Source organism: Ctenocephalides felis, unplaced genomic scaffold, assembly GCF_003426905.1.
Source record: "Ctenocephalides felis isolate EL2017-DRISC unplaced genomic scaffold, ASM342690v1 CF-g0.4_SCAFFOLD_01886, whole genome shotgun sequence".
Taxonomy (NCBI): domain Eukaryota; kingdom Metazoa; phylum Arthropoda; class Insecta; order Siphonaptera; family Pulicidae; genus Ctenocephalides; species Ctenocephalides felis.
In genome coordinates this window covers 182,328,407-182,350,682 of record NW_020538040.1, presented here as the reverse complement: position 1 = coordinate 182,350,682, position 22,276 = coordinate 182,328,407, and the positions used below count along the sequence as shown (strand labels likewise).

At 30.4% G+C, this 22,276-nt stretch overlaps 1 protein-coding gene across 1 annotated transcript in view; it reads left to right on the top strand.

Moving 5' to 3' along the window:
- Positions 1-22,276, top strand: part of LOC113377787 (neurobeachin-like) — a 287,948-nt gene that overhangs the window by 169,276 nt on the left and 96,396 nt on the right. The window contains 27 exon segments of the mRNA XM_026618207.1: positions 1,266-1,392; positions 1,684-1,784; positions 1,860-1,955; positions 2,025-2,146; positions 2,484-2,610; positions 2,889-3,008; positions 4,819-4,965; positions 5,240-5,296; positions 8,888-9,028; positions 9,269-9,414; positions 9,894-10,107; positions 10,698-10,920; positions 11,133-12,394; positions 12,397-13,477; positions 13,559-13,878; positions 13,945-14,124; positions 14,208-14,366; positions 14,606-14,713; positions 14,798-14,963; positions 16,820-16,944; positions 18,118-18,213; positions 19,207-19,495; positions 19,556-20,082; positions 20,155-20,330; positions 20,395-20,542; positions 20,614-20,740; positions 20,828-20,964. Of these exon segments, the coding sequence (XP_026473992.1) occupies positions 1,266-1,392; positions 1,684-1,784; positions 1,860-1,955; positions 2,025-2,146; positions 2,484-2,610; positions 2,889-3,008; positions 4,819-4,965; positions 5,240-5,296; positions 8,888-9,028; positions 9,269-9,414; positions 9,894-10,107; positions 10,698-10,920; positions 11,133-12,394; positions 12,397-13,477; positions 13,559-13,878; positions 13,945-14,124; positions 14,208-14,366; positions 14,606-14,713; positions 14,798-14,963; positions 16,820-16,944; positions 18,118-18,213; positions 19,207-19,495; positions 19,556-20,082; positions 20,155-20,330; positions 20,395-20,542; positions 20,614-20,740; positions 20,828-20,964 (6,522 nt within the window).

Below are 22,276 nucleotides of genomic sequence, written 5' to 3'. Positions count from 1 at the left end.
CTACATATATTTTTAAAGCAATAATTGATTTCTGTATTTAATTATTTACTTATAATTAGCACCAGCCACCTATTTAGTTTCATCTTATCGAGATAATCAAAAATTAAATTTTACATCTGTATGTTTATTGCAATATTTAATTTTTCAAAAATTTTATTTTAATCAACGATGGTAATGTTTTGATCATTTTTGATATACATTTTTTCAGTTAATTTTTATGTGGAATATTTTCGTATTAATATAGATTTTTTTATGTTTGATTTGCCACTAATGAAATTTGTTGCTGTGGAGAGGTTTTTATTATTTACGGTAAAAGCTTTAAACGTTATAGCTTTAGTATAAAAATCCACGGGATTGGGTTCTGAAATTGAGAATTTTTAATTATATTCATGAATATTTTTGTTCAATTTATATTAATCAAAAATATTACAAAATAATTCGATTGATATTTATATTTTGTGAAATGAAAGCGTCTCACCTGTTGGTTTGAAAGCCTCTGCCTTATATCTTTCACATTGCGTGATACGAGCTTGTCTGTCTTTCGGAGAAGAACTTTCTTATTTCCCGATGCATCACTAATTTATGAGATCACTATACACTCATACAAAATTCCGAATTCCGAAAGTAGAACCAGGAACTTCTTTGGGACACGAATGTTCTTTACCCGAGGTAACTGAGAATAGATATTTTGCAAAAAAAATAACAAACGGAAAATTTATTGTTTGAGCCAGGAATAAATATATATGGTATTACATTCAAGTAGCAAATAATTTAGCTAATTGGAATATATATATAAGCAAGTTCAAATGCATATTAATGGACCACTTCAATAATAAAATGCAATTTCCAGCATCGCATGGGAATTAAATTTGTACTTCATTAGTAAATTATGACGTGTTTCTCGACACTTGAATTATCTTTGAAACTAAAATTATAAAATATTCATATCCGGGGTCATAGTTTCCATCGCATTAATTTTATAATATGAGTTTTTATTAAGTGGCAGGAAAAGATATGAAAAATGTATGTATGTATTTTCTTCTTGTTACTGGCGGTAATTGTGAACGTCCGGACGATTTTATCATGGGAAATATATACTTGAAATATTTTTCTCTAGGCTCCCAAGCGTCAATAGTGAATTTGTCTATTAAATTAAATTTTTTTATCATTTACTATTATATATATAAGATTAACGTGATACTAAAATTAGCTTCTCATATTTTTAATTAATACAAAACTAAAGTAATATTTCTTATTTCTTTCAGGCGGAGATATGGAGCGTTTTTATAGCAATTTTGCGAAAAAGTGTTCGAAACTTGCAGGCTTGCACGGATGTGGGTCTAATAGAACACGTCCTGGCCAGGCTACCACGTGCGGAAGTTGTTGTTGCAGGTAAGGATATTTTTAATTTACTATAGGATAATTTATTAAATTAGCAAAATATCCTAAAACTACACTTTTTCCATCTCTTCATTTCAAAGTTGCTGGTTATTTTGCCTACCTTAGAATGAATGGACGAAAATTTGCCTTGTTTCGCAATATAACCAATTTAGTTATTTGTGGAACCTAGTTTTATATTTTAATTTTTTCAAAATTTTGTAACATTTTGTAAAGTTTCAGCAATTTAGTTTAATGCACAACACACAGTTTCCATTGAAGAAACTTCCTTTCTTTCCTTTACAGATTTGCTCATAGACATGCTCGGAGTTCTTGCCAGTTACAGTATTACTGTAAAGGAATTAAAATTACTTTTCGGATCGATGAAATCTGTCAACGGAAAATGGGTAAGACTAAATTACTCCAAGTAAACTTCGAAAATATATCGAAATTATCAATTATTATTTTATTTATTATATTAGCCCCGTCATTCGCCGAAACTTCTGAATGTCCTGCGCCAAATGCCTCACAGAAACGGTCCCGATGTATTTTTCAGCTTTCCGGGACGAAAAGGATCCGTAAGTTTTTATACATGGGCATTTTCCGTCTTCTGCATATTTTATTTACATATTAATTTCCATTTTCAGGCCGTGGTTCTGCCGCCATTAGCTAAATGGCCTTACGAGAATGGTTTTACATTCACGACGTGGTTCAGATTGGATCCAATCAATTCAGTTAATATCGAACGAGAGAAACCTTATTTATATTGGTAAGTGATATAAAAATATATTTGGCTTTTGTTACTAATAATTGTTCTTGAACTACTTAGTTGGTCATTGACTTTCACTCACAATCAGTATTTTGCCCAGTTGTAGTAAAATGTTGTTTTTTCGGAGTGAAAACATTTGTAATATTTTTTTAAAGAATGGTCATTCAGTAAATTAATTATATATTACTATAATGATACTTGTTACTAAAAACTGTTAATATTTTAACAAATATATATTATTAGTAATACACTAACAATTGTAATTAAAACAATTGTGATATTATTAGTTAATTTATATCTAGAATTCTAATTTTATCTTATTTATGTTATATTTCAGTTTTAAAACTAGTAAAGGTGTAGGCTACTCGGCTCATTTTGTAGGAAACTGTTTAGTATTAACATCAATGAAAATTAAAGGCAAAGGATTCCAACATTGTGTTAAATATGAATTCCAACCTAGGAAAGTAAGTTCATATCATCATTATGCGTTGTTTGGAAAGTAATTTTATTTTTTAATAAATGATACAGTTGAATTTCTTAAATTTTTCAAGTGAGACTTTTTAATTTTTACTGACTAGTCTTTCTGGATTGAACAGAATTGTTATCATTTCTTTAATAAAAATGTAAAACAGGTCGAAGTAATAAAATTAAATCTTCTGACTGCAAAAAAGAAATTACTTTCCCAACAGCCCCATAAATAATTTCAATAAAACCAATCAATAATATATATTTTTTATTCCAGTGGTATATGATTGCAATAGTTTATATATACAATCGTTGGACGAAAAGCGAAATAAAATGTGTAGTTAATGGCCAAATAGCATCCAGTACGGAAATGGCGTGGTTTGTTTCAACTAATGATGTGAGTTCAATTTAATTTTTCTATTACATAAAATCATTCCAACCGATAAATGTACAATAGTAATCAATTAATAATAATTTTACGAATGGGCAAACAGAACGTGATCCATGCGAACGTTGCGATTGTAAATTTCTCGTTACACGTTTATTATATATTTTAATAATTGAAATATAAATATTTGATTTTGTGCAAAATTAAATAGAATTTTATGCGTGCACTCGATTTATATATTTTTTGTTTTTGCAATCAAATAAGTGGATACGTAGTATGTATAATTAAATAACGAGTACGTGAGTGCTCATGTCGAAAAATACAATTCGATTTTTTTAATTAACAATTTAGTGTACTTTAAACCTGTAGAAATAATAATGAATTTTAAAACAACGGTATTATTTTTGTGACGTTGGAAATGGTTTACGTTTCAGTGCTTTTGCTAGTGATTAGAGAAAATATTAAAATTGTAATAAATATGAATAAGTAGAACAATAATGTTGAGTATAATTAAAATTGTTGTTAAAAATATTTTTTTTATTAGTTTATTATTAAACGAAAAAATTTTGAGCAATTCAAAGCAGTTTAGACTGAAATTATTTACTGATAATAAATAATGTGAATATTTTCATAATATTGATACGAAGGACGGTTGTCGATTTGCAACAATCAATCTTTTACATTATGCTACATTTGAAATTTGAAAACCGGTAATTTTTACTAAAAAATTGGGAATCCATAATTTTCTCCTGAAAAAACGGTTTTTGAAAACCGACAAACTCTATTTAGTATAAAGCTCGTCTATCATAAACCATACGATTAATATGAATGATGTTTGAGAAGAACTTGTTTAAAATAAAATAATTTACAATATTGTGTGTCCTAGAACAACTCGGTATACTTTAAAATTGCAGTTGAATATATTTCATTAATCTGATTATGAGTGGTGCGTTAAAAAAAGTGCATTTGATTTGTATACACTTTGTGGATAATAATCATTCTATTAATATGGATGGTGTGAGACGAATTTGTTTAAAATGTATTAGTTGTCTATTTATTAATTTTATATTTCTTGGACGTTTCAAATCATTCTGAATCATCTTTCGTCGACTTTTCCTTAAAACCGGCTTTACCGATTTCAAAAATATTAAATGCATTTGATGAAACTGAGTTTTAGAAACTCGACTAAGAAATTTAGTTGTATTTATATGTTGGTTAACTTTTCGCGATCAACAACCGCATTTTTCTGAAAACTGTCCTTTTCTATACAATATCCACTAATAGTTTACTAGACCGATTCACTTTAATTTTTTTCTGAGTTTTCTTTATAGACTTTCTTTAGTATGAACAATGTTCATCCCAAAATTTGGAATTTTAGTTTTCTTTTAAATTCGAAAATGTCAAAAAAAGTTGTAAAATGTATGATTTATTATAAAAAAATGATATATATTTATAATATATTTTATAAAAAAATATTTAAACTTGTTTGTAGTGCACACGATTATTATTCTAGATTATTAACATATTATAAATAAAATTCAAATTTTTTGGAGGGCTAAATTCTTGGGTATGGTCTGGTGCCAATTTTTTGAGACCCCTACTTCATTACCTCTTAAAATTAAAATTTTATATTATTTAAATATTAAAATTAAATCGTGAAATATTATATTGTAAAAATATTGTTTGTTTTTTTGTTACGTTCTTTAAAAAAACGTAAAAATTCATGGCCTTTAATCTAAGATTAGAATACTCGCATAAGAAATTTATTAGTTTTTTTCTTCTAATAATAAGTGTTTTTTGTGAATTCGAATTCTCTCAGCCCTTCGACAAGTGCTACATCGGAGCTACACCCGAATTGGACGAGGAACGAGTCTTCTGCGGGCAGACATCGGCGATATATTTGTTCAGCGAAGCACTGACGACGCATCAGATATGTGCGATGCACAGGCTCGGACCCGGGTACAAAGTGAGTAATAATAATAATTATATATACATAATTTTAATGCTTTTATTACTTTTATATCTACGATTTTCCTCTTAACGACAAAGCCGCAGACATTCGCCGAGCGTGTCTTCATCCCAAACGACAAAGCGATTCCTTATTAAAACACCCGTCTTGTGTTATATAAACAATCCATGTTTTTGTGTAATTGTGTCCTTGTGTATTTGCCTATATACATTATATACTATACTCAACTCGTACGGTTGTGACATTAATTTCTATTTGCTCTCCTCCGCAGAGTCAATTCCGTTTCGACAATGAGTGCTACTTAAATCTTCCGGAGAACCATAAGAGGGTGAGTGAGTCTGGGGAAACGCTGCCATGTTTGCTAGACAATGATACCGCATCCGTAAGCATTTAATTTATTATTATTATTTATTATATTATTATTTCGTTGAAGAAGTGTTCTGCCAGATCGCAACCGATCGCGGATTTCAGAGAACCGATTTAGTTGTGTCCGTCCGTCAAGCGGCGCCTATTTGTGTCACGTGTAAATATATAATCATAATTTACTTGGTTTTCAGTCGAACGTCACGTACTATCAGTGCCGTCATTATAGATAAGACTTATGATTTTATTAATAAATTGGCATTTCTTTAAATTAAATATAATTATGTATGAAAGACTACTCGCTTTACAGTAAACGCTCCTTATTCGCGCTTTCTTCATTCACATTTAGGAAAAAAATGATTCAAATTATACATTCGCGACATACATAATAATAAAATAATTCCAATAAATATAAAATTCAATATTTTTGTAAATACCGTCGAATAGATTAATAATAAAAAAATAGATCTTTTATAACTTTGCCTTGAAGCACAAGATGAAGATTTGATTTGGTGATATGTTAAATTAATATTGAAAAAGTATCTATGACAATCACTGGAAACGAGACATTTAGTTTAAAAAATATTAGTGCAGTGCAGGGTTATGGAACGAAATTTTATTTTTAATGTGCAAATTTATTTTTTAAGTGCAATTTCAAAATCAGCCAAGCAATAGACAATTATAATTTTTGTCTAACGATAAATTTAGAGCTAATTAATTTTTATTAGATAATTATTTTATTAGACGGCCTGACCAGTTAAATATTGTGTTCATGTGTTTCGCACAAGTGTGGTTGCAATAAGAGCTTTTTGCAATTGACAATATGTACATTGCTTGTCACCATGTATATAAATTAATGTCTCGCAAATCAATGTTCTTTTTTTGGTTTCTGAAATTACCAATTAATATACGATAGCTGTTTACGCATAGAGGAATATATTTCTAACGCTAACATTTTTTTAGAAAATTAGAAAGAATAATAAATGCATGTGATGAAATGTGTTTTTACGACGGTATAATTTTTTGATGAAATAACATTTTTGATAGCCACTGTATAGACATTTACAATAGTAAACTAGACTACTGTACTAATTTTAACAAAGTAACTTTAATTAATTTTATGAACTATTGAAATTGTACTTTGTGTAGATGTTTTCTCAAAAACGGCTACACCGATTTCAAGAATTTAAAAACCATTTGATGAAACTCGATTAGATCCTGCGTTGAATAGTTTTACACGACTATCGGCCAAGCCGTTTCTTTCGAAGTAGAAGAAAAGTGTAAACATGTTGGTTCACGTTTTAGCCAAAAATTCTGAACTGATTTTAAAAACACAAAAATATTAGTCGGGAATCGTGCTGATTCATTTTTAAAATTTTAAAATATCACTCAGATATTTGTCAATATTGATTTGGTTTCGTTATGAAAATCCACGCAATGCCGAATATGAACAAACGCCAAAATGTAATATCGGATTTTCATATATTTAAATGATCAGAAATACTTTTTATGAAATATTTATAAATTCTATTTATCCAATTAGAGCGGACACATGACACGAATTTGTATCCAGCAATATTTAATTGAAACTGACAAATTCTAGGGAAGAATTTCCATATTTTTAATGATGGGCAATTTTGTTTTTACTACGTGGGACAGATTGTCCCTATTAAATCATTTTTTCCAGGTTTATTTTTCACGGCCGTGATTTTCGTGTTTTGTATATTATACGCCAGGTGTGTTGTATATTTATTATTACTGAAACTAGATGAGCACTTCTTTCTTGGTTTATTCAATTATTGATTTTGTGTATTTTATATTTTAATTATCGTTTTTTTTTTTTCAAAGTAGTTACAGTTTTGATTTTTGTCGTTGGAGTGAAATGTTTTTTATCAGATTTTGATACTTAGTTCGAAATATCTGTAATTTTATTTTAATATACCACACATTTACATTTAAAAATAAAATCAAGAATTCATTACATTTTGGTGCACTACCACCATCAGTTTTCATTTATTCCATTATTATTATATTTTGAATTAATTTGTTAACATATTTTGTTTACGAATTTTATTACAAAAATGTATATAAAATAATTATTTTATTTTCTAAATGTATATGTGTGATATTAGGCATGTAGATTATTCATTTAATTTAGCTCAAGGAAAAAATGACGAACTTTGGAATAATTAATTTGAAAATCTGTGGATATTTAAATAACCGTTGTTAAAAAATTTAACTTTAACAATATCCTAATTATGATGTTTTATTTACTTTTAATTCAATTGTTCAATATGAAGTTTTAAATATTAATTTATGCATAATATAATTATCTTTCAATTTTCGCCTTTAATATTTTATGCAAATATCTAGTTTTTCTCAAATTATTCCTAAGTGACTTTCTTTATATTTTAGCTATCATAAGTATTGCACGAAATTTACCACATTTTGTACAAAAAGTTCATATTTTTATCAATGCACCACAAGATTTATTTTTAGAAATTCCTTTTAATTTTAATTAGAATTTTTATTTGAATTCGATGTTTTATACTCGCTTTAGTACAGAGAAATGTATAGAATAGAAAACCGTAGACAAAAATCGTGTTTTGTGTGTTTTGCTTTTTTAATAAGTAGTTTTTAGATGTTTATTTTAAATGAATGTGGTGTAGACAATTTTATGCTGTATACGTTGAAAAAATCATAAATAATAGAAGATTTGACACTAAACTAGTTAAAAAATGGTCAAGAATAATTAATGAATTCGACATGGAAAAATAGTCAGTGTTCAAGACTTTTTATAACATGTTGATATTTTTTTTTTAAGTTTTACACGTGTGCATAATTTAGAACGATAATTAATTATAATTTGTTATATGTTTTATACTGCTTGTTTTAACAACTAACAATATTTACGATCAAATTTTACCCGAAGTTTTAAACATTTATTCTTCTGAACTGTATATAATATTTAAAAAAAATCTATATATGATAGAAAAAATTTTTATCAAATAATGATTCATATCAAAGTATGATTTTTTGTTTAATTTTGATCATTTTGAGCAAATTTGGTTTAATGTTGAATTTTTATTTTGCTATGTTAAATTCATAGAAATATAATATGCGAGTGGTTTAAATTTCTTTAGTTAACGATTTAAATTTAAAGGTTTTTTTATTAAAATACATCGAGTTTTGAAAAAAAAAATGTATGTAATTTATAACGACTAGATTATTCATTAGTGTTCAATTTAGAAACATTTACTTGTTCAAAAGATTTTTTTTATTTTATTGCTACTTTAATTCCTCGAAACGATATACTTTTAGACAAAATTTATCTAAATATTTTTAAATTGTTCTTAATTTAATAATTATATTTTTTGAATTTTAAAATATATATACAAAGTACCAATATGAATTTATATTCATAAGCCAATAATTTCATATATGTCTTTGTTAAGCCAATAATTTTATCAGCAGTATATATTTATGAGTTTACGTCTTAAAACTTTCATTTTATTATTGTGAATTTATTAAAAATGATTTTTAATTAAATAATTAGGTTTTGTACGATGGTAAATTATCGAATGCGATTGTGTTCATGTATAACCCGGTGGCGACCGACAGCCAACTTTGTCTGCAATCGGCGCCGAAGGGCAACATGTCCTACTTTGTGCACACACCTCATGCCCTCATGCTGCAGGTAATAAAAATATAAAAATATTTTAAATATATTTTAAATACTTTACACTTGACTGTCAAAATACCAATACCAAAGGACAAGAACCAGATGATAAATGAAATCTAATTATATTCCAATCTTCAGATACATTGTTTGGAGGTTCTGGTAAAAGGTGGATCTGGTTTATAAAATCGACGGATTTTGACAGCCCTATATACATCAAATATATTTTAATATTATTCATTTTTTATACTTTTACAGGATGTTAAAGCAGTTATAACAAATTCCATTCATAGTACGTTAAATTCAATCGGAGGAATTCAAATATTATTTCCACTTTTCTCGCAACTTGATATGCCTTATGATTGCCTCTCGGCTGCTGATATTAAAAGAGACCCTACATTATGGTAAGTCAATAACCATTTTTTTTATTCTATATAATATTATTTATTTTTATATTATTTCTAATAATATTGGTTCTTAAAATTACTTCTTCCGAAAAAATTCCAATATAAATCTCATTTTGTTATTTTATCGATTACATCAGCATATTTTTTCAAAAGTACAATTCTGCATAACATCATTTATATAAATGCGGCAAATTTAGATTTCATTCCAGAAGTTTTATTACTCAACACATGAATAAATACCATCTATCATCTTCCAACTTTATCACTTAAGAAACTTTTGGAATTTAAAACTTTGAGAGTTTCTTCATATATCATACGAAAAAATTATTCGTTATTTATACAATATGTCAATCGATAAAAAATATTTTAACTTGATTTTTTTAATATAATAATATGAAGCATTTAATTGGATTTGTGTTATTTTGCTGCAAATTTTGTATCGAGTTAATAAATACTATATTTAATTATTTTTTCAGTTCGAAGTTGTTAGGATTTATATGTGAGCTGGTCGAAAGTTCGCAGACGGTCCAACAGCATATCATTCAAAATCGAGGATTCCTGGTCATTTCCTTCATGCTGCAGCGATCGTCAAGAGAACACCTGACCACAGAAGTCTTAGATTCGTTCCTGAGTCTTACGAAGTACCTTGTTACGTGCCAATCTGCCAACAGTGATTTGATGTTGAAACAGGTGAATGTAATTCAGAAATGATTTATATTAAATGATTATATCAAGAGATTTGTTTGGTTCCGATTTAAAAAATTCGGTTTACAGACATAATATTTTTTAAATTTTATTAGATGCACTTGCTCGGTACCATGGATGCCTACGTCACTCACTTCAGTGAAACCTTAATTGATTAGTACATATTTATTCATTCATTTATCGATTCATTAGTTTTAATCATTAATTTTGTTAATTCAATCGTTTCATAGGATAAAAATTATCATTATGTCGTCATGTAGAAAATCACAAAAGTAATTCATTGTGATATCATTAATTGTGGATTGGTTTAAATTATCGTGCTTTCACTAGTTTGATTGACTTTTAAAGAAAAGAAAAAAAGCTTTTGCAAGTGTTACTCCAACTTAGTCTCGTTCATTAGTAAACTTACTATGTATAAGACCTCGTAGTTACTCATTTGTGTTAGTCCTAGTATAGTATCATTTATTACTTACAAATTAGTTGCATCATGCTGCATCCCGCCATGTCGGTTTGTGGCAAGAGCAGGCTGATCAATTCTGACAAAGTTGTTTTGTTTCTCATTTCTCACGTGGCAGCTCCTGGATCATATATTATTCAATCCGGCTCTGTGGATTTACACTTCGGCCGCTGTTCAAGCTCGATTGTATTCGTATTTGGCCACTGAATTCTTGTCTGATACACAAATTTACTCTAATGTCCGGAGAATATCGACAGTATTGCAGACGGTGCACACTCTTAAGTATTACTACTGGGTGATCAACCCGAGGACGAAGAGTGGAATCACGCCGAAAGGACTAGGTTAGAGGATTATTGATTTTATGCTTACTAAAATAATATGTTGAACATTAATTAGTGTGAAATTATGATCTAATTTAATTAAAAATATTACATTTCTTATATAATTTTATTAGACAATATGATTTAATTGTTCAAAACTTCAGTCGTAAGTGCTATTTGTGACGATTGATTATAAAACATATATATTCACTGATTATTTAAATTTTCTTTAGATGGGCCTCGACCAGCTCAGAAAGACATTTTGGCTATCCGTGCGTATATTCTAATGTTTCTGAAACAACTAATCATGATTGGAAATGGTGTAAAAGACGATGAACTTCAAAGTATTTTAAACTACCTCACAACACTACACGAAGACGAAAATTTGCACGATGTTTTGCAAATGCTTATATCGTTGATGTCTGAACATCCCTCCTCCATGGTACCCGCGTTCGATGTAAAACAAGGTGTAAGGACCATATTTAAACTTCTTGCAGCCGAAAGTCAATTAATAAGATTACAAGCATTGAAGTTGCTGGGATTCTTCCTCAGTCGTAGTACCCATAAACGAAAATACGATGTTATGAGTCCACACAATCTTTATACTTTGTTGGCCGAGAGGTTACTTATTCATGAAGAATCTTTGTCTCTACCAACGTATAATGTACTATATGAAATTATGACAGAGCATATATCGCAACAGATATTGTATACCAGACATCCGGAACCTGAAAGCCATTTTCGGTTAGAAAATCCTATGGTGCTGAAAGTTGTAGCTACGCTTATTAGACAATCAAAACAGAATGATCAATTATTAGAAGTCAAAAAGCTATTTTTATCCGATATGACGTTGTTGTGTAATACACATAGGGAGAATAGACGCACTGTTCTTCAGATGTCGGTATGGCAGGAGTGGCTGATTGCATTGGCTTATATACATCCCAAGAGCACTGAGGAACAAAAAACTTCCGATATGGTTTACTCATTATTCCGAATGCTTCTGCATCATGCAATCAAACACGAATATGGAGGATGGCGTGTCTGGGTCGACACGTTAGCCATAGTACATTCCAAAGTTTCCTATGAGGAGTTTAAGTTACAATTTGCCCAAATGTACGAACATTACGAAAGACAATGTTCTGACAATATTACTGATCCGGCTTTGAGACAGCAGCGTCCAATCAGTACAATATCAGGATGGGATCAAGCCCAACAAGCGGCCGACGATTGCGATTGTCACAAGGAAAGACAGTGGGATAAAATGAATGCCATTACGGAAGGGAGTCGCAAAAAGATGTCATTTGTAGTTGTGATGCCAACTCTATTGATAACGAAAACAGTCCAAACAGCGACGAGGCGAAGTGGACGAACGAACATGACTCCTCTGAGATATGTGTGTCTAGTGACAAGGATATTTACGCCGAGGTCAGAAAAATTGAGAATTGGAAAAACAAACCCGTCGAATCTAGAGAAACAGAAAATTATGATGACGGGGAAATAAAATCCCATTTACATAACGGAATGCACGAAGAGAAATCAAGTACAGAACTAGAAGAATTAAAAACTAAGCAAATTTTAGTAAAAAATGTTGTGGACGATATATTAAGTCAAGCTGAAAAATTAGCTGACGGACTTAATGCTAATAAGCAACACTTGAATTCCATTCAAGATGATTCAACTAAACCAGTTGATGGAAATGTCAGTTTAGAAAATAAAGTGAATGATAAGACTGATGACGAATTACATAAGAATTCTCTTCCTGGTTTTGATGGTGGAGGAGATAGTGATATGTCCGAATCTTATTTAACTCCTTCAGATTCAGCAGGTAAAAGTCCAGAACATTTTGAACCTGGAATTTCTAAAGAGCCGGTAAAGAAAATTTTATCTAATGGAAATTTGAAAAATATTTTAGATTTAAAGGTTACAGTTGTAAATACGGACAACATGGATGAGCTTCGCAGTGAAGCAAAGGTAGTAGTAGACGATATAATCGACAAGGCTGTCGAAAGTATTAATAGTCAACAAAACTCAGATGATAGCAACAACAGTATTACGAAAGAAGACAGTATTGTTCAACTTGATACAAACAATGTGTCCTTACCTGACACAGCAGTTAGTGAATTAGCTGACAACTTAACTGATAGTGCCATGAACCCGAGTAGTGAAGAACCGTCCAATGAAATCAATCTTAATGAAGACTTGGCTAGTAATAGTGATGTAAAAACGGATGATGTGAATGTTAGTGAGATGGATGTTAGTGAAGGTAAAGATGAAAGTGAAGACACCACGGATACGAAGCAGAAAATTGAAATTTCTACAATTTCGTACAGTGGGCAGCAGAATGAATGCGAAATTAATACGATTGGAGAAGTAATGAATGATCATTATAAGCGAGAGAACGTTGATAGTAATATGTGTGGTGAAGATACTGTAGGAGAGATTAAGAGGCGTATCAGCTTGCCGTCTGATGTTCATGATAAAGAAACGCAAAAGGATGAAGTGGCCGATGATCAAGTTACCTCGCCGCAACAACGTCCACGAAGTGCTTCTACCAGTACGCAAGTCAATAACACTAGTGGTTAGTAGAATAAATTATTTTTTATAAATTAAGTATTTATTACGATATCGATTTCAAATTAAACTTTCAACTATATTTTAGATATGAACCGTCCAAAGTCGGATTCGTCAACCAACCGGCCGATGTTTAGTCCTGGACCAACGAGGCCACCGTTTAGGATTCCCGAATTCAAATGGTCTTACATCCATCAGAGGCTTTTATCTGATGTTCTGTTTTCTCTAGAAACAGATATCCAAGTCTGGAGAAGTCATTCCACAAAGTCTGTCCTAGATTTTGTAAATAGTAGTGAAAATGCTATATTTGTTGTGAACACGGTGCATCTGATTTCGCAATTAGCTGACAATTTGATCATTGCTTGTGGAGGACTATTGCCATTATTAGCATCGGCAACATCGCCAAATGTAATTACAACTACTATCGATTAAATATAATTATAACAAAAATAGTTATTCTGTATATTATTTTAGAACGAATTGGATGTGATTGAGCCAACACAAGGAATGCCCATTGAAGTTGCAGTTTCCTTTCTGCAGCGGCTTGTTAACATGGCTGATGTGTTAATATTTGCCAGTTCTTTGAATTTTGGTGAACTGGAAGCAGAAAAGAACATGTCCAGCGGAGGAATATTACGTCAATGTTTGCGACTGGTAAATTACATCAAATAATCTTGAATGCGATTTTATGTTACCAAAGGTTAAATAAAATTTATTTATTGTCAATGATTATATAGGTTTGTACTTGTGCTGTTCGCAATTGTTTGGAGTGTAAAGAACGTGCAAAACCACATTGGCAGCATATGGAACGAGGAATGCAAGGGTCATCTCAAGGGGTTCCAGTCGTTCAAATGAATTCACACCTCCAGTCTCTTATATGGGGGTCACAACCAAAGGCATGTATATATTTTTACTATTATTTCAGTATACTATATTTGCAAAATTTTTGGTATGCAGCTCACCAATTGTCAATCAATTCATTTTTCTATTTTATAATTTTATAAATATTTGATAATTTTTATTCACATTCTTTGTTTTTTTTTTTGCATCTGGTTAATATATAGATAATCATTAGAATTCAATTCACTTAGAAATAATTTGTTAATATACTTAACTTTTATTTTCTTTTTTTCAGAATATTGTCGATAATGTATCAAATCAAATGAGCCCTATAAAAGATTCTGAAAAGCTATTGCAAGATATGGATGTTAATAGATTGCGGGCAGTTATATACAGAGATGTGGTAAGTGTGATATTTTCATAGAATTAGATTTAAACAATAATAATTAGAGTTTATTATTGACATGTGTCTATTCAATGTCTTCAGGAGGAGACTAAGCAAGCTCAGTTTTTATCACTGGCAATCGTGTATTTTATTTCTGTTCTGATGGTTTCTAAATACCGTGACATTTTGGAACCTCCAATTGTTCAAAGAATTTCCACTCCGTCTCCACCTGCAGTTCGAGTGCAACATCATTCCAACAGTCCGTCAGGTTTGTAAATTATATTATTTACACCATTAAATCAGTCATAAAGAAATACGTTATTTTAATAATTCACTTAATTTTATAAAATTATTGTGTAGATATTGTAGTCTTAATTTATTGGCACTTGCACAATAAATAATTGTACTTTTAACGAATTGAACTATTAACGCGTTGCTTATTTTACTGTTGTGTTTAATAAAATCTGTATGTCATTTACTTTACACACACCTAAAATTTATACGAAATAAAAAATAGTCTCAATTATCTCACCTAAAAGGTGAAGATAACTTTGTCTATTAAGATGAAGACAACCTGTACGTCTTATAAAAATTAACTAACACTGACACCTTCACACATGCTGCCCTGGATTTAACTCTACCCCAGAGGGTAGTGCGCGTCCTTTATTTCCTCAATGGTCTCATCACGTCTACCCCCAATTCCTTCCCGGGTCTCATCCTAATGCTCCCATGACCCACATCCAGCAGACGGGTAACCCAACGAATCCCGGTTTTGGACAACCCCATAACCATCATTTTTCCGCTCATCACCATCATAGGCAGAGGGGCGGACAATATAAAAATCATAACCTGAATAATAATCAACACGCTTATGTCGGGGGTCAACTGAACCACAGTTACTCGCACCGAGAGTTCTATAGAACGACTGGGCCCCATGCAGGTATACGGAGGTCGCAGAGACCCTGAAAGTTGATTTTGACTCAAGACATTGAATAATAATTATTTATGATATCAAAAGTTAAAATTTACCCTTTGCGCTCGAGTGACGCTGATGTACGAACCAACAAGCCGCCCAAGTATTTGTTAAGCAGAATATTTATCAATAAGTGTGTATTAAAATTACTTCTCAGAAATTAGAATTTTCAATAATATAACTCGGAGCGTTAAAACTTGAAGCAAAAGACGACACACTGGATGTCGTCTATAGGCGACACTCGTACACACAAGTCGTAAAGCGAAAGGGTTAAATTAGCTAATAATTTCCATTTTTTATAAATATATTCAATTTTTTGAGTCGATTCTATTTTCATAAGGTTATGCGACACATATGGATTTTGTGTGATAGTGCTTTTTATATTTTTAAATGTTGTAGCACGAAACTCATTTATAAAAAAATAATTAACATTGATAATTTAACTCAATTTATAGTTATACGAATTTTTGATACTTGAACAATTTATTTGTTGCAATTATGTATGTATTCTTATTGTTAGATTTACCAATTAATCCTGATCAATTCATATTTATTTGTTTGTGTGACTTAAAAATGGCAATTCATTTAAATTTATTTTTAACAAATGAATGAGAAAGATGCACGATGCACTTTATTTAGGCACAGTAATTCATGCCCAAATACTTATGGTGCTTCTTGTAGTATTTATAAAATAGTTTATTCAGAGCCGTCTTTATAATGACTGATCTAATTAGATATTAAATAAAAGTTAACATTTTTTGAGTAATTAAATGTGAAGGCCTCGTAAAATATAGAAAATCTTCCCGTACGTTTCGAATTTTTTTGTAGACACTATTGACATCATTTCGGAACAAAAATGTTGGTCCCAGGTTGGTCCAAGATTTTTCCGAATTGTAGAAAATATTCTCAATCATTTTAAATATATCATACCTAGAATTGTTTTTACCAAATTTTAACCCAAAAGAACTGTGTACATCAAAATACGCAACATGATTATATGATGATATATTATCCCAATATTCTATTTTTGCTCGGTTCTCGTTTGCATAAAGACGGTCTTGAATATATTTATTTTATTTTATAAAACATAAAAAATTCTAGGTAGTAGTTAAAATAAACTATATTAGTATAAAATTTTATTCGTTTTTTAGGATCAAGAATTGTACACAGCCAAAGCCAAGAAGACGGAGACTATGAAGTGATTGTTGTCGATGAAAATAATTCATCGGTTTTAGCAGATCAAGAATCACATTCAAGTGGTCCTGCTTCTATAAAGGTAATTTTTTAATGAATCAATTAACATTTAATTAATCAAATAACTGTATATTTGCTAAAATGCTTTAAACAAGCTTTTACTTATGACAACGATAAACGCAGGGATTCATATTAACCAAAATTAAGATTTTTTTAAAAGGTACTTAATTTATTTACCTAAAAAATTTCTTGATATACAACTATTGAATGGTTTCGAAGTATATAAATGTGGTGGATATTATTAGCAATATTATTTTTTAATATTTAATATCGATTTAAATTTAAAATTTTTGGATTTTAATTTAAAAATTAGGGATATTAAATATTGTTCAAATCTGCTTGATATCTTATAGAATAGGAAGGTTCACGATTTGTAAATAATTTATGAACTAAATACAGTTGTAGTACTGTGAAATCAATTTTTCAAATGCGATTACACCGATTTTCTTTATTATGCTAGAAAGTATTATTATTATTTTTTCAAAATTTTATTTATATTTGCCAATATTAATAGTTAGGTTATATAAAAATTATTTTAAACAAATTTTAAATTGAAATGCATTTGAAATAGTTCGTTATTTGGAAGCATGTGGATATTTTTAGTGGGTCAGGGCATGCATATAACTTAATTAAATTTTTTTCGATAATGTTATATGAAATATATTCATTAATTTATTTATAATATTATTATATATATTTTGATTATTTTAATTGTACTAACTGTGATGATGTTCATGGATGTTTTTATTTGCATGGCTGTATATTATAGTATAAAATTTTTGGTAAGATCTGATATGAAGGAAAGCACTTTCTATGAGGTTGTTTGAAAAGTAATATTGTTTTTTTTTTTGTAAATAAATCTTATTGGTCTATTTTGATACATTTTGCATTGGAAGTCAACCCGATGGTTGTCTTGTCTGTTTTGATATATTTGAGATTAAAAGTTAGTTGTCTTATCTAATAATGATGACATAGTACAAGTTTTGGGAATAAAATTCGAAATCACGACTCCAAGTAAATCGCCGCTTTGGTTGATCGAATATTTCTAGGTTAACTGTCGTGGTTGATAAAAAAATAAAATTACTTCCCAACCACCTCATTATTAATTTCCAAATCTGGATAATTTGGGCAATGCTGCTATGTTTCATTTTGATTTTGCTTGTTCTATTACTAACTGGATGTTTCCTGCTGTAAGGATATAACGACGACATCATCGGCTCAACAGCAAGCCGAAATTTCGTGTCCGGTTAAAGAGATGACACCGGTTAAAGAGACCACTAACCAGGAACAGGTACGGCGAACAACGGAGCAGCGAAGTCACAAAATTTATAAAGCACACAAAGTGATATTTAATTTAAAGATAAATATTTAATTTTTGTTTGTCTGCTTAAATTTTGTGACGTCGTGCAGAATATAGAACATGAAACCACGAGTGATATTTGAACTCCACCTTATTCACCTAAAACACAACAAAGTTATATATCAACCTGGTAGGATACACTTTGCCTAAGTTTTTTGTTGTGAACTTTGAAAACACATACTTAATTTGTTTGTAGGATAATCCTATGTTAAAATTTAGAAAACATTTTTTTTTGCACAAACTTTGTGTTTCCGAATGTAATTTCTATCCATATGTGTAGCGACAAATAATATTATATTATTAAATTTTGATTAAATATTTAAATTTTATTAGGGTTATTTTTTTCGGGCGAAAAATAATTTTTGTATGGGTCTATTGGATTATTAGGATTAGTATCACATTTTCCTCAATGGTAATTTTTATGCAGTGCGATGGTAATTTTAATGCAATTTTTAATTGACTAAAGATAAAAAAATGTTCAATTATAATTTAGTCTGTATTATATTACTTAATTTAGAAAACTAACCAATAACACAAAAACATATTAGTCACAAACGCTTTGCACTATTTTTACACAGGTGAGTACTGATCACTTTTCAAGCATGATTTCACTGTGAATCAAATGAACAAATATTGTAGGTGTTACAAATTATTTTTAGAATATGTTTGCACAAAGCATTTTGCATGATGATAAAGTATCTTAATAATCTTCTAAGGATCTTGTATTAAATTTAAATCGATACAAGTCTGCGCTTGTAAGGCGCAATTTGATATTTTAGACTTGCATTAGAAAAAGGTTGCTATGAAAGACCAATCTGTAATGTATTTAATAGTATTAAAGATACTTGTTGAGTATTCCAATTGTTACAAATCTTTTGTGATGAATCATATCAACTTATTGATTATCATTTATTTCATTACCAGAGTGTAGATTCAATTGAAGATGGCACCTCTCTTAATTTAATATCCACGGAAACCAATGTCGATGCTGAAACTGGTAGTGATAATATGCCAGATGACAATAAACAGGTGAGCAATGATGACAGCTGGACTGATGTCAATTTGAACGAAGAAGGAGAATCACCATTGACCATCAACAACGCCAAAGAACAGCAACGAAATGTTCACAACATGCAACATTTAGGTAGAGGAAATGTTGACTACGAAGGCAATATTCATCATCATATTGGTGAGGAAATTAATTATTATATGCGTCGCAATCAGAATATGTCGCTATAGTTTTATTAATCATTATTATATTCTATTGTCGCAGAACGTACAGATATCGCACGTGGCGAAATATCAGTAGTCCGCATTCCCGAAAGTTTTAATACGACCGGCAACCAGAACCGCAATGAAGATTTTGATCCTATAAAAAATTTGGTCGACCAGCTACCTTTACCATCAGCTACACCGTCACGTGAAGCCTCGCTCACCCAAAAACTAGAAATGGCTTTAGGCTCCGTATGTCCTTTACTGAAGGAAATTATGGTAGATTTTGCACCATTCTTATCCAAAACCCTAGTCGGTTCTCATGGGCAAGAACTGTTGATGGAAGGCAAGGGATTGACGACTTTCAAGAACAGCACTTCGGTCGTAGAATTGGTGATGTTGTTATGCTCTCAAGAATGGCAGAATTCACTGCAGAAACATGCTGGATTGGCATTCATCGAGTTGATTAACGAAGGAAGGTTGTTGTCGCATGCCATGAAGGATCATATAGTACGGGTGGCCAACGAGGCGGAATTTATACTCAACCGCATGCGAGCAGATGATGTACTGAAACATGCTGACTTTGAGGTTGGATATTACAAATACGACATAGCTCTTTTAACGTGTATTGTTTTAATAATGTATTACCGTAATTTTTAGTCCCAATGTGCTCAAACGTTGCTCGAAAGACGTGAGGAGGAAAGGATGTGCGATCATCTCATAACTGCAGCACGAAGAAGGGATAGTGTTATAGCAAGCAGATTATTAGACAAAGTTAGAAACATTATGGGAAATAAACATGGAGCATGGGGACATGTGCAACCTGCTACATCGAAGTAAATATAAAACGCTTTCTTTGAATATGTAAAATTGTGTATTTATATTTTCAATAAATTTCAGAATTACGAATTTTTGGAAGTTGGACGCATGGGAAGACGATGCTCGCAGAAGGAAACGTTTCATTCATAATCCACGAGGTTCAAGCCATCCTCATGCTACCTTGAAAGCAGCAGTCGAATATGGTGCACCAGAAGATGCCATACTCCAGGTAAAGTCCTAATACATTATACTGATGATACATTTCTAAATAATCATATATTTTTTTATTTTATTTTTCAGGCACGCGAAGAATTCCATTCACAGCTTGCAATAGCTCGCTCACAACAAACAACTCAAACGTCTACTGATCTTCTTGAAGACAATGAGCTTCTCTCCGATGATAGAGATTTTGATGTCGACCTAACAGGTACCACAATATGAAATACATTGATCAATGTATATATAACATTTACTATAAAAGTTTAATATTTTTTCTGTATCTATTATTTTTTAGGTCCAGTTAATATAAGTACCAGAGGAATGTTAATTGCACCAGGCCTTGTTGCACCAGGAACCATATCTATAACATCGACGGAGTTGTATTTTGAAGTGGATGAGGATGACCCTAAATTCCAGAAAATTGATTCAGAGGTAAGTGGCTATTTAGTGAATATATTTTTTTATAGAATAATAAATATAAATATGTAGGTAAATGATTGAGTTATATGTATGTGAAAAATACTAAGGTGTCTATTTTTTTTTTGTTTCGAATTTGGGGTGGGAACTTGTTAAATTACCTAAATATAATTAAAATCAGTTTTTTTTTTTGAATAAACAGAATTACTGTATAAAGGGGGTTGTTTGATCGTTTCTGCTGTTTTGGTTTGTTACTTTGAATATGCTTTGCGTTTCGTTCATGCGATGGCGTCACTAATAAAGGCATTTATAGACTTTAGTTCAGTTTTTCAAAGATTCTCAATATTATTTTTCTATAGGGCATTAATCGATATTTCTAATTTGTGCGATTCGTATGCATTTTATACATTTTATTTTACGTAGAGAAATCGTATACGTTTTCTTTAATAAGTTGCACTTATCAATATTAATCCTAATTAAAAAATCGTCTACTTATTATTCAGAAGATAGGCGAACTACATATTGAAATAAAAATCATAGTTTATTATATAAAATTTTAATTTTATAAATTTATAACATTTAATTTTTATGTATTTACTGTTCGTTAAACCTTGGGATTTTTTAAATATTTTTTTTACTATCATTAAAACTACATTGGGTTCTTTGTTATAAAAATCCTATAAGAACGTCAATTAGCGTAGCGTAATTTTTTAATTATTTAATTTAATTCCGTTCTAGAATTTTTAAAAACCAATTTTTTTTTGTATTTGCAAAGTTTAGCTGTGTGAATATGTGTACATTTTTCAAAATTTAAATTAGTTTTGGAGATATAGCTGTTTGACCAGTGCAATTCTCCTCTGTTTCCTTCGTCCGAAGCTTTGAACGCGTTTTTCTCGAAACTGTCTTTTTCGATGCCATACCCATGATTTCTCAACTTTTACGGGACCGATTAATTGAAATTTTTACAGTTTTCTTTATAGACTTTTCTTCAGTACCCAAATTCTAATTTTTACTGTTTTTTTAAATAAAACGAGAACAATAAAAAAATGTAAAAAATATCTCATTTTTTGCACATTTAGGTCCGTATCTCCGAAACGTCTAGACCTGTCTTTGCCAAAAACTACTTGTTGCCATCATTACCAATTGAATGTTTTACGTTCAAATGGTCTGTTTTCCCAAAAACTTAATTTCTATTTTCTGCACTCTTTACTCCGTATCTCCGAAATGGCTGGACCTGTCTTTGTCAAAAATTAATCAGTAGGAGTTGTCTTCCCATCAGTAGGAATCGAATGTTTTCGAATTCTTGAATTCGGTTGATGAAACGTCT